We start from the raw sequence: 13,763 nt of genomic DNA on the forward strand, positions 1-13,763 counted from the left end.
GGTACGTCAGTAATGGAAGGACTTCTTAAATGACTCTGACAGCTTTTGCAGGTGCACATACTCTGTCACTTTGCCTAGTGGAGCATTGAAAAAGTTTTATGGCTCTCCTTTTGAAATTTATTAAGGGTTTCTTTCTTTCTTTTTCTTTGCGAAGTAGTCTGGACATACCCCTCCCTTGCAGTCGTTTTTATTACAGCTCCTAAAGGAAAGTCACCTATTCAAAAACATGTGTTGCTTGTTGTCTCTGTGGTTAGCTCACAGAGCTGTAAATGCTGGAGAAGGTTGTTATTTACTGCCAGATATTTTCCTTTCCTTCCCTTCCCCCATATCTTTTTCTTCATATGTAAATCCCATTTTATTTGATTTAGTTGTTGAAAGTCTCCCTGTATAATTTTATAATATACCCCATATCATTTAAATTGGTAACAAAAATGTTTTTTCAAAGAGTTTGACCATCAGGAGCTAGGAGTCTTTGTTTTGGAGGGACGTTTTAGGTTTATTAACCTGTCTGTTACATTCCTTTATATGATTATTTGTGCTTTCACTAACACACTTGCATATTACTGTTCATAGATGTTGTGAGGGGCTACTGCAATGCCTGTGTTGTTTGCTGATTCTACTTAATTTTATTCAGCTCCTGTTTGTCAAAGACAGAACTTTTCTTCCTTTTTCCCCTTTTTTTCTTGAAGCTTGATATCTGTCCTCTTTGAAATATTATTTATTATTTCAAGAAATCAGCAAGTGTTACCTTGTAGAATTTTATTCCATTGGCAGAGTTAATTCCTCTACAGATAAACAAGTGTCAGTTTCCATTCTGTTTTCTGCAACTGCTCAACATTTTAAAAAATCTTCTTCCCTGCAAAGTCTCATATTTATGTTAGTAGGAGTAAATGTGATGGCAACATCTAATTTTGATGCAAATTCAAAAGAAAATGAGAGAGGCAGACAGCATTTTGCCCTCCAGGAGCCAGTTACAGGTTAGAGCTTGAATTACAATAAATGTCATGTCAGAATTTTCTTGGGGAAGTGGTTACTTTCTAGCATTACCAAATCAAAGTATTTAAATTTTCCCAATGAAGATAAGTACTTAAAGCTGCAACTTTTAAACCAAAACCAGTGACTGTGCTTGTGACATGGATCAGTAAGATAACCAGTCACCAGTATCAGTTAACAGAGGGATTCGCTTCCCTGTACTTACAACAGGAGAATGATTATTTGCAACAGTGGGGGGAACAACACTATGAACTCACAAAAATATGAAGGAGTTAGAAACAGTTAGTTTCTCTGTATTCCATCCTATACCTTTTGTTCAGAATGAATCTTAGGTAGGGTTGTTTGATGGGTTGTAATACTCCAATAATTCTCTCATTTTCCGTCAACTATTAACTTGGTTTAACACAGAAAGAACCATATGTTTCCTCTTTGAGGGCAAAGAACTGTGGAAAGTGTTATCAAAACTTGCTGCTTTAATTAAATTCTCTCTTGTTGAACAAGAAAAAATGTCTCAGTCTCTAAAGAGTGAATACTGAGACATTCCTCTAAATAATGGAGGGGTGGGGAGTTACAGAGAGCGTCCTGGTATTTGTAGAACACTGACAACATCTGTAATAGGTAACATACTGAAAACCTCACAGTACGAGATTTTCAAGCCCCTTGTGGTCTGAAATTAAGGCCATATTTCTTCCCCATCAGGGGCTGGTTGCAGGTTTAGGCATTTGGTGAACTGCGTGATAAGATGTGGGCAGTAGCACTTCTTACTTGCTTATGATTTTCCTCAGAGTTAGCTTATGCTGTTTTTCCTCTGCACAAGTTCCATCCATATGTCTTTAAATTATTAGTGGTTATCCAGGGTTCACAATATCTTCAGTGCATTGATTGCCAGTATAGTTAAACTTCCTATACAAAAGTTTTTGATACAAAACAAGTATGAGAGTTGTATAGTCCTTAAGACAATCACTTGCGAAGTACAAGTGATTAAAATTCCTGATTTAAATGTTCTGATCAGGATAGAGACTTTTTTTCCAATTATTGTGGAATTTTTTAGACTATTTTTGTTTGCTGAATAATAATGTGATGTAATAGGTGAGTATTCTGTACAGAAATGTGTGAATTTACAGCACACCAGCTCCACCATGCAAAGTCCTCTTGGGGTGCTCTGAGTGTGCACTGGGTTGGAATTAATTGTAATCCACAGTAAATTATCCTGCACAAAGGCATTCCTAGTGCAAAGTTCCTGAACTGGATATTATTTACTCTGCAGTCCTGTACAGCACCATAACATAAATGTAGCTTTATAAAGAGACTCTCAATTTTCTTTGTATTTGCTACTTCAAAAGTCAATTTTTCTTCATGCTCAATAGACCACATGAACCAAAGCTTGGCAAATATTTCTACCAGAAAGTACTAAACCACAGTGCTTTTTGTGATGTGCTTTCAAGAAAGGGTAGCTGGTAGACTTGAGTGATGCTTTTCCTCCAATATCCAGTCTTCTGCTAATGAATGCTTTGCAAAAATAATAAGGCACACCAGGCTTTGCATAAATAAGGAGGCCCTCCATAGGCCATGAAGAGAAATGGTTCTCTTTAATTGGTGGTGCTTGAGGACTTGGAGCAGCCTTTACAAGACTTGATCAATATGTGGTTTTTTTCAGCAAGTGTTCAGAAACCCTAATGAGTAAAGTGACAGCTGGTCTTCAAAGAAGTAATGCTGAAATAGAAAAAAATAAACAAAATTATAATGTTAATTGTCCTTTCTCTAGACTCGTTTCAACCAGCGCCTCAGTAACCAGGATGATGCCTTGGATGAAGATGAAGATGATGAAATTGAGAGAACAAGCAAGTAAGAAGCCTGTCTGGATGGGTTATGCATGTATAGAAGAGAGGGTAACAAGTGTTATTCAGCAAAGTAGAGTTCAAGTGACACATTTTTCTCCTGTCTAGGCTGGTAGCTCAATTCTTGATCTAGATGATGCCAAGTAGTTTAGGATTTAAATCTGCTTTAAAAAGAGGGACAGGCTATTATATCTTTTCATTATTTATAGTGTCCAGAAGAGCTTGACATAATCCTCAGTCTTCACAGCCTCCAGATAAAAAGACTACATACACAAAGAAACAGCGAAATATTCATCAGCATGGTGGGGAGTGACCTCAGCCAATCTATTCTTTAAGCCTTTTGTGGTGGTCATGATAATGGGACATTTTTTGAAGTGTCTGAAAGACATATAATGTCTTGGGGATTTTATATTGAGGTCTTCCTATATGAGAACTAAAGGAGAAGTGTAAGTTGAGGCTTAAGCTGGATTGAGGCATTTTCTGAATTGAGGAGTTGATTGTTGATAATGAACATCTGGATATAAACCAGAAAGGACACTGAAAGCAAAATCAAGCAGTTTAAACTGTGATATAGTAGGGAAGATGAAGCTAGTGAAATGTTAAAAGGATATAATGGAAACAGTGGGCCGTGGAAAACAGCCTTTGTAGCAGTACTGATAGACAGAGGTAGAAAAAGACGATGGTAGAAGGGGGGTCTGAGGTAAAGATATTGCAATGAACAAGAAAGGAAATAAGAGACAAAAGCACCAGTCGTCCTTGCAGATAGGCAGTACTTCAGTCAATCTGCCCATGTGATGGAGGAAAAGTTGCATTAGCAGTCTTGTCACTACAACAAAATGTTTGGCTAGGCCAGGAGGCAGCTAATGGTAACTGCATCTCCATCAATGCCATGTATCTGTGTTCAGGAAAATTCTTGAGTAGAAAGATATTCCAGGTTGATGTTCCTATTCAGAGCTCTTGAAATGCATTCCCCTATGTCCTTTCTGACGTGGCTATAATAAAATGGCTTTTATGTTCCTATCTGATGGAAAAGTTTTGTTTTCAGGTTATCATCAGAAGACAGTGAAGAAGCTTCTGCTTACTTTTATGATAGTGATGGTTCTGGTGAAACTGGAATAACTCAGCATCAAGGAGAAATGGACTTGCTTGGAGAGATTCTGGACACGCTGAGCACACACAGTTCAGATCAAGGAAAACTCTCAGGAGCAAAGAGCCTGGATTTCTTCAGATCAATGGATGACATTGATTACAAGACTGAGGTTAGTCTTCTGCTTTCATTTGAAAACCAACCCATTTGCAGTGGAATCCTGCACTTGTGGAATGAACAACATGCAGCTCAGACACTGCAGCACAGTTCTTAGAATTGCTGATGTGTCTTCCTAGGGCTGTAGAACAGTACACTTATGCTGGCTACTGCATGATGGTTTTTCACCAGCCAAGAAATTCTCCAGGTTACCAAGTCATCTTGGAACAGTATTTTTCCCTTAAAGCAGTAACCACATAGAGAACTGTGAACAGTATAATAATTTACTTAATCAAATAGTTTAATACTATATTTATATATTTTTTTCTGTTAAATCTGATATGCCTTGAGCTGGTTTGGGATATTTTAATGTGGTTTAAAAGGCATTTTTCACCTAGTAGACTTAGACTAGTCATAGTGATATGATGATATTTCCTTCTTGATTTAAGTCATGGAATCCAGGTGGTAATTGCACCTGAAACACTGCTAGAATAGTACTCCAGAGTTTTCTAAGAGGGCTCCTTGTTCCTATTTTAGGTAGAGTTGCACTGGTCCTTTAGTGTAAACACACTGCTTGCCTACAGTTTTAAAACTTTCACCAAGTCACTGCTGTGGTATTAGCCAAAAAAGCTTAGTGTTTTTGAATTCCAGCACATGTCAGCTGTCCAACACTTACTTTTGCTGAAAGGGATCCTATAGTAGAAGATTTGTTACTGGAGCAGCGAATACTGATGCAAATATTTATAAAGCTTGTAAAATTTTATATTATGAGTGTCACACAGGGGTTAGATTAATAAAATGCCCAGTTTTGTTTGACCAAAAAAATTTAATATTGAAAATTGGTATAATTAATTACTGAAGCAAAGAGGAAATGCCATCTGGTTTTAGTTTTAGTCCTCCTCCCTCTCATATCATGGGTACAAATGAGAAAAGTGTGTCTTTGTTCACTGTCAAAACTGCTTGTGCCAAGACTGAATGGACAGAGGAGACAGAAATCCTTCCTCTTTGTGGTACCAGAGGCAGTCCTTAGGCTAAGAGACAGTGTTCTGTGAGGAAATGTAAAAACACTTGGCCTTGCATTGTGTCTGGGATAATTGTTCTGTAGCACTGAGCCCCAAAGGGAATCCATGATTTAGGAACATACGAAATCCCTTCCAGTACTTGTGTTTCAAAAATACCCATGTAGAGATGTTTCTTGTGACATTAACTATGAACACATGTGTTTTCTTTCAGAACAAGTCAAATGCACCTAGTGAGAGCAACCTTACCCTGCTCTGCAGCAGTGCTAATGACCAGGCAGAGTGGAACCTCGGCCAGGATGACAGTGTCCTCCATGGGAAGCAGCTGCCCCCATCACCAAGGAAGCAAGTTTCTTCTGGTGGCCAGAGAGAATCTCTCTCAAGGATGGAAGAAGAAAAGAGTGGCAAAACCTTTACTACTGACAAGATGGACACCACTAGTTTGACATCCCTGTCTCCAGTACGACCAAGTGCCCAGTTTACTTCCCTAGAAAGTTTCAAAGCAGGTTTTTCTTCCTGTCAGGATGCAAAGCCTAATGAAACACTAAGCAATACCTCAGAAGATCAGCTCCCAGCAGGTCTTGCTCAACAGCCATCCATTCTGGTCCCTTGGGAGAAAGGTGGGAAGGAAGGAGATGAAATTCCAGAAGAAGGTGGACTTCTTCAAGAAGTGGTGTCATTATGTAAACTGAATTCTGCTTTTCACTATGGTTTAAATATTTCAAAGGATAGCTTATCCAGCAGTAGGAGTGGAAATAAAACATAAGAAAAGTATAAAAAGTGAAACTTGACTCCCATCAGATATTAAAGGGAGACTACTCAGGACTCCATGTAACTCCATATAAGATGATAACCAAAAAAAATGAAAAGGAATAAGAGATCTTCATTATAAAAATAATTCTCTTCAGTTGAGTATGCATTTTCTGCCATTGGACATCCTCTTCTGCGTTTACTCAGTTCATTTGTTGGCTGTAGTTAGGTCCACAAAATGGAACTACATGTATGAATGCACTCTCAAATCAGGTACTAGTTAGTCTCTATGTTTAAAATACAGCAAGTGTATGGTGCTTCCTAGCATTTGCTTCCTCTAAGCAGCAAGGGTGTCACCTAAAGGTAGCCAGGTTTTGAAGGTACTATGTTAATCCCATTAGCATGAAATGAACCAAGCAATCTGATTTGTCTGAAATGTACAAATGTTAATATTTGTAATGAATAATAATTGCCTTAATCTTTTGAGAAGGGGTTTAACTGTCTTAGAAGATGAATGCAAATCTACAAAACAGCAATAATGATTTTCCATGGCAGGAATTTGCTTCAGCAAAGGTCGGGGGGAGGAAAGGAGATTTTTTATAGATTAAGGAATTTCTTGTGACTATAACTTGGAACTTACTCCAGACTAAAACTGTGGCTCTGTCTTCCAGACTTCAAAAAGGTAGCACGTGGTTTTCTCTCTTCTATAAATTACATGAAGTGCTGAATTATAATGTGACGTTTATTGACTTCTGTTTACAACTAAGACACTTTAAAGACACATTATCAGTTTCCCTAGGTAGACTAATTCACCTAAAAATTCTCATAAAGGAAAGTGTAAGTGGAATTGATAGATTTATATTATTTTTTTATTTTCTGCAGTTTAATAGTTGGAAAACTAATTTGTGCCTGATTTGTAACACTAGAAAGCTAAATTTAATAGATTCAGTTTGAGACTGCATATATCCAACTTTCATTTTAGCCAAGTTGGACAACCAAAAACTTCCTTCTCAATTCAGTGAAGCAGACTAAATGGTCCCGATGTATAATGTATTTAGAACAAGAATTTGTCCTCCTTCTGGCAGTGTTCCTGACAAATATTTGGATATTTAAAGTCTGAACATTTTTGATACTCTATGGAGCAGCTCTTTAATTTTTAAAATTTTCTTTGTCTCTTCTTTTTCCACCTCACCATACATACCTTGTTTCCCCATCAGCTTAGGACAGAAGGGACAGTTAATCAGTTTCAGCAGATTGGAATTGTCAGGTTTTAGGGATATTTGTGGTAAAGTTGGTAGAAATAGCACATGGGTATAAAAGGAACTCTGTCTGAGAAGAATGTTCTGCTGCTCTTCTAAGTCATGAAACCTTTTTTCTTTCTCTCTCTGTCATGATTGATTTCTGTTAATCTCAGGCTAGGCCTGAGTGAGCACATTCCCGGGCTTGGTATTTGGATCAGATTGTGCTCTAGTACCTTAATAGTAGTTTGTAGCAGAGTTTCATATCAGTTGCCTCACTGAGATTTATTTATTCATTTTCTTTCTAGCTGACACAAATGAAAAAGGGTTTTTTGGCTGCTTTCTTACAAGGTAGCTGACCTAAGGCAATTGCTCCATGTCAGGGCAGAGGCACTGTTTGGAACCTCACCAGAGAGGCTCAGTAGAGTGAGACCTGGGCTTAGTGCAAAATTTCATCTTGCTCCAGAATGACAAGGGCTGGGCCAGTGCTTGCCACTGAGGATGAGCTTCCAGAATTAATTTTTTAATCAGTGCAACAAAGCTAAAACATAGTAAAAGTTCAAATCTTGCAGAAATATCTGTGTCTGATCAAGCATGAACATTTTGGAGGGCATCTGCATTGCTGGAGAATCTCAGTGTTCCAGAGTTAGCAGTTGTATATCCAGAAGTCTGTACTCTAAACTATTTGTTTATCCTTTGGTTTCCTCTTGTGCATCAACATGATATGTTGTGGACTTTTGTAATAACAAAAAATGTAACTTGGCAAAATATTTTGCACTATTAGAAATCAAAAGTATCATAAAAATAATTAAAATCTTCACTCTCAGTGTTCCAAGTGGGTCAGGCCAAGTGGTTCATGTGCTGTTCAGATTGAAAAAGTTCCAGAGCAACCTTGATGGTTCCTTGTTTAAAGCTGGTATTAATGACTTGAGGGCATTCTTCTCCTTTGTGGGTAGTAAACATTTCCTAAGCATAGTGTGGCAATAGGCAATACGCAGATTTTTGTTCTTGTAGTAATTCTCACTCCTTTTCATTCATCTCCTTGCATTTTGTGGTGAGACTTTCAAAGTTCAAATTTTCCTTTCCTCTGCACCACACATGATGTTTCTATCCGTGGTTCAATCTAAGTTGCTTTGTTTCCTTCATTTATTAAAGTTAGTAAATAGTATCAATGTTTTAAGGAGGAAAATAGAATAAAACCCAGAAATTATGGCCACTATTACTTTCAAAACCATCAAACACTTAAGTCCAGGAATGCTGCCAGAAAATGATTTTCAAAAATCACTGTCTAATACAGGAATAAATCTTACTGGCTTTACATGAGGGTTAGATACTGAACAAATGATCACATAGGTTGTTCCATTTTCACCTTTGTGGAATAAATATGGAAGCCATGTGAGACTGCCAGTATTCTTAAGTTTTTATAAGGATCATAAAATTGAAAGTTTGAAAGTGGAATCTTTCAAAATTGAGGCATTGTAGTAATAATTCACTGCTTCATGGAGTGAAAATGCAGGCTGAAAAGAAGTAAACAGATTAAATAGAAGATGGTAACATTCAATTTAGAATTATTTTAATTTCAGTCAAAATGTTTCTGTGCTTATGCTGCATTGTTTTCTTACTATTTACAAAGCTCATAGTTTGTTTACAATCATTAAATAATGTCTTTTTTGGTTTTGAGCCTTGTATGGGTTCAGAAATAGCTTTGTCTTATATATATGTTGATTTTAACTGTAGGTACATTTTTTACTCTGTAATATACAGGATCTTTTCCACTTACTATCAGTGATCTTTTAAAAAGGCTAATATTTGTGCCTTATTTGAATAGAATTGCCAGTTACCAAATAGATAAGAGTCCAAACTGATATTTCTGGTTCAACACTCTTGTTCTCTGTCCTTGTGATAATATAAAATTGTTTATTGGCTACATATGCAGTATTTTTAGTACCACAGTGGGTTCTATATTAAGATAAATTTTCCAGGTCCAGTACTTTGCAAGTTTTATACTTGTATGCTTTTTAGTTATGGAAATCCTTCTAGTGTCTTTGAAAATCATCAACATTGATCACCAGCTTCTGGTGAGAACTGAATTCTGCTCAGTCAGAGCTCCTGTGGTCTTCTTCAGAGGCATGTCTTTTCTTCAGGATCTCAAAAATCCTCCTGTTTCTCCTGTTTAAGGGAGATACCAGGTTATTTGATTAAGCTTTGTGGTCTGTTACTTACACATAGGAACAAATTTCTGATGTTGAAAGTCAAACCAGGACTTGAGATTAATATTTTTGAGTTTATTTTGCATAGATGTCTGCCTAAAATGAGCCGTATCACTCATCTGGTTTGGGAGGAAAAAGTAAGGGCAGTGGAAAGACAAAGGGATTCCTGGGTTGTTCCAGTGCAGTGTGGTGAAGCAGAGCCTGGAAGTCCACAGGAGAGATAGTAACTTGGAAGAATTCCAGATTTCAGTTCTAACTCCGTTACAGTGATTCCAGCTCAGTCTTGTAGGTAAAAGTAATGCTGCCTGTGGAGTTAACTCCCTGTGGGATTTGCAGAATGGATAATATGTTGTCCCAGTCAGAGCCTTCCCATTTATGTGTGTAGAGATGAAATGAGGAAAACTGCAGATACCAGGGAAGGGCTGTGGATGCAGAGGTGATCCCTACCCACCCTCTATGCATGCAGAGGGCAATCTGTGTAGAATAGGCAGTGGTTTGCTCTTCCATCTCACATTTTTGGGCATCATGTAGTTCTGAAAAATAGACCTGTTCTGAAGGAAAAATGTAGTTGTAGAAGTTGTCATAGAAGTTGTCGACTGAACCCTTCCATGTCATTTAGCATTTCAGTGGTGCTGCTGCTGTTGGGGTGGGATCATCAGAAACTCTCAGCACTGGCTGAAGTCCCCTCTCAGGCATTATAACACAGACTTCAGGCAGAGTTTTAGACAAGTTCTGGGTGCTTCTGAAAATCCCACCCAATCTATTAGAAGAGTGTTTTAGACCTTAGAATTCTGTTTTAGATGTCTTCTCAGGTTTTAGGATGAGCTAGTTTACAACCTCGTGTTCTTGTAACCAATGTAAAGTCTAGGCAAGAGAACAGTTACCCCAGGTGTTTAAAACAGCTTCTCCTTATCCACCTGCAGTCAATGATACTCAGTTCTACAGAACAATGCTTTGTTGGTGCAGCTGTCTAATAGAATTGCTAGGAGCATCTAAAATACTTTCTCTATGCATGTAAGTAATCAAAGAAACATTTCATGCAATAATCAAGTGCCAGCATGAGGCCCTTTTGCAAATGCCCCCTGTGTGATCCTGACTGTACCCTGTCCTGCAGGAAGAACCCCTAACCATGGACCTCCCTGACTTCTCAGGGAGAGCCCAAGAGGAGCTTTATTTCCAAGGAGTTAGCATCTCCTCCCTTGGCACCAGCCTCTAGTCCGGGTGCTGTGAGACTCTAGCCAGTGTATTCCCAGCAGCCTGAAATTTCAGGCTAAACAAATGTGGTTAATAAACAGCTTCTGTATTGCAAAGCTCAGGATGGTGAAGGCTTGTCTGTTCCCATGGTATTGCAGTAAATCTTTGAAGAATGAATGTAGAAATAACTGCACCAGCAAAACCAGTATGAATGGTGATGTGACTTGTCTTCAGTAACTTCTTTGCTGCTATTAGGCATGTCTGTCTCTGTTTGCTTGTTAGCAGAATCTGAGCTGACCAGAACGTGTCCTCATCTTCACCCCAGGAGCATGGACCACAGCTGGCCTAGAATTATGGTCCTCAGGGTGTAGAAACTAAAGGAATGGAAAGGGATGATATGGTTTGTTTGTGCAAAACCTCCCTTGATCTGTTTTGCAATATCTGTTCCACAGTTTCAGTCAGTGGCCAGCTGAAAGTATTTGACAGGTCTCTCTGAAAGCTGCTTCACTTATTCTTGTAGAGTTTCCTGGTGAGTCCACAGCCACCTCAGTCTAGAGGGACATCCATAACCCACATAGCTGGGGGGCCATTGCCATCCCCTGCTGGGTTGGGGTATGAAGCAGGTAACACAGTTGGAAGTTACTCCAAGGTGTACTGTAGTAAAGGGTACTCAATTAAAATGTACTATTACTTAGCTCAATACTAACAACACCTGTATTTAGAATCCAGTAACAGTATTAGCATTTGAAAAGTAAGTTGAGTTCAAGTATGTTGACATTTATTATGATTCTGTGTGAATTAATGTTCTTTCTGTTAAAAGTAAGGGAGCAGCTTGGTTGGAAGGGGGAAATGTGTTGACTTTCAAATCTTCAGTGAATTTTGTGCAATATTACCCCTTGTTTCAAAGTAATTTAGTAGTGCACATCTGCTTTCAAGCAGACCCATGAAATTGTATTTTTTAGAAATGTGTAAAATTACATGTAACTTTGAAATACAGTTGTATGATAAAAACATGAAGAAATCTATTCTAATGAGGCAAGTGTATATTTCTAGTGACTGGGAATGATTGTGGATGTCACATTCTGTAGAAATAATAAGGCCTAAGCCAATGTTCACATACCAGTAGTTCCAGGTGACTCTTAAAATTAAAACCTGGTTAAATTGAAGTAAGGATAACTCTTAGAATTTATGATATTTAGTTTATGCTTTGATCTCTTATTAATCATAAAAAAGCTGAGGTGTTAAGCACTGCTTTTCAGGACCAGCAATGACCACAAGAATTTAGTTTGTGACATCCATAATTATCATAAGTCATTACTTAAAACATCTACTAATGTTGCCAGTATCCTTTTAAGTTTTTGTAAATTAATTTCTTTGTATATTGATGTACATTTTCTTTTAACCTTTGGTTTTTCCTTGAGACCTTCTTTAAATTAATATACTTGAATGAGGCAATAAAGCACTGTGGAAGAGCTAATCTTGGTGCAGCTTGCACACATGCACATTGCATCTGTTACTTCATGATTTCTGAGGTGGAAGAGCAATTTAAAATGCTTAGATGTTTGGCAAACTGTCAATTTGTGTTTGTTAATTTTAAATCTGTGCCAGATATGATGAGAAATGCCTCGACATGGAACAAAGCAACACCATGTAATCCTGATGCTTCTGATTTTTTTTTTATAACATTTTTTTGGTGATCCTTGAAAACTATTCCCAGTAATGTCCCTTATTGTGAGTCTTTAATACTTAAAAGAGAGGCATAAAGTACAGGATACATTGAGATTTTATTGATAATTTTGAGATTAAAAAAACTCACACACCAAACAACCAGCATTGTCCTTACAGTTTTGAAAATTTAGTTAGTTACTGACCTTTTAACAAAACTAGAGCCAAATTTACTCCATGCTTTTGCACCTTCTGGACTACTGTTCAAAGTCATCTTGAGAACTGTAATTCTGACCTTAGACTACTGTTAGTAGTGCACTGTCTAGATGTATTAAGTGAGCTGTGATGTGTGGTGTGGTTTGTTTTTTTCTTTTTCCTTCCAAAGTTTGTGGCATCAGTAGAAGTTTTTGGTGAATTCCACGTGACCATAAAGTGCCCAACACTGTACTATAAAATAAAATTTAACAATATCCAAATTCCTTGGGTGATGCAGGTTCTTGTTTGATGGGTTGATCTGATGAGCATTTTCATGCTTATCAGGCATAAAGATTGAAATGATCCAGTATTATTTTGGAAGTTTTTCTCCATTGAATGAACATTTCATTTTCTCAAATATAGGGAAAGCAAAATGTGTTTCCTTGAATGCAATAATGAGTTGATTAGTGCAAATGTTAAATGTTGATGTCCTTTGAAATTCCAGTGATATTTCGGATCTTTTAAAAACTTAGCTAATACTTCCTTTTTGTTAAACAGCTTTTCTTGGGCTCTAGATCTTCAAATTACTGCCAGAAAAGTAGGTATATTATCTTTTTTCCTAGGTTAAGAAATCAACATATTAAGGAGAAACAAGCAAGAAGAAGGTACAGTAATAATTGATGGGTGCTCTGGTTTGAACCTTTCACATTAGATGTTAAAAAAGGTAATAATAATTGTGATCTCAGCAAGTATTTTTGTGCTGCTCAGCCAAGTGTTACCAGAGAGCTCCTGGGGGTCCTGTTGGGAGGGAGGAGGGCTGCCTGACCTCCTGTGAGAGCTGTGGTGGCATCTGCTGAGGGGTCAGACTGGGCTGCTGAGAGCTGCTGGGCCTCCGCTTTTTACAAACCTGGACACCCTCTGCTCTTCTGCCCTGCTCCCCTGGGCCTGGCTGCAGCCCCTGCTGCACCTGGTGGCCCTGTGTGACCCCCCCTGGCCCAGCTGTGCCCTGCCTTCCTCCCCTCCCTCTGCTGGGGAGAGGCTGCTCCAGAAAGCACCTCTTGGCTCCCAGGGAGATTAAAGGAAAAGGAAGGTAGGTTTCATCTGTAACTTAGGGGGGCAAAAGGATCTGTAAGGGGTGAAATGACCCTGGCTGGGTTCTGCTGCTCCATCTTTCTCAGGGAGAGGGCTCCTGACTCTTCCCCAGCTCCAGCATGGAGGAATTCCTCCATGGGCTGCAGGGGCACAGCCGCCTCACCATGGGCTGCACCACGGGCTGCAGGGGAATCTCTGCTCTGGCACCTGGAGCAGCTCCGGCACCTGGAGCAGCTCCAGCACCTGGAACACCTTTTGGACCCCCTCCTGGAGCAGCTCCTGGAACACCTTCTGGAGCAGCTGCCACCCCTCCCTCATCACTGACC

The 13,763-nt window shown here is 38.7% G+C and overlaps 1 protein-coding gene across 1 annotated transcript in view; it reads left to right on the top strand.

The window, feature by feature from the left end:
- DENND1B (DENN domain containing 1B) overlaps window positions 1-12,629 on the top strand; it is a gene marked incomplete at its 5' end in the record, with an annotated part of 147,632 nt that extends 135,003 nt beyond the window's left edge. The window contains 3 exons of the mRNA XM_031059156.1: window positions 2,759-2,838; window positions 3,877-4,090; window positions 5,308-12,629. Coding sequence (XP_030915016.1) covers window positions 2,759-2,838; window positions 3,877-4,090; window positions 5,308-5,859 — 846 coding nt within the window. The remainder of the gene's footprint in view (window positions 1-2,758; window positions 2,839-3,876; window positions 4,091-5,307) is intronic.
- Between the last annotated feature and the right edge of the window lie 1,134 nt (window positions 12,630-13,763).

The sequence above is a fragment of the Geospiza fortis genome, unplaced genomic scaffold (assembly GCF_000277835.1).
Source record: "Geospiza fortis unplaced genomic scaffold, GeoFor_1.0 scaffold229, whole genome shotgun sequence".
Taxonomy (NCBI): Eukaryota; Metazoa; Chordata; class Aves; order Passeriformes; family Thraupidae; genus Geospiza; species Geospiza fortis.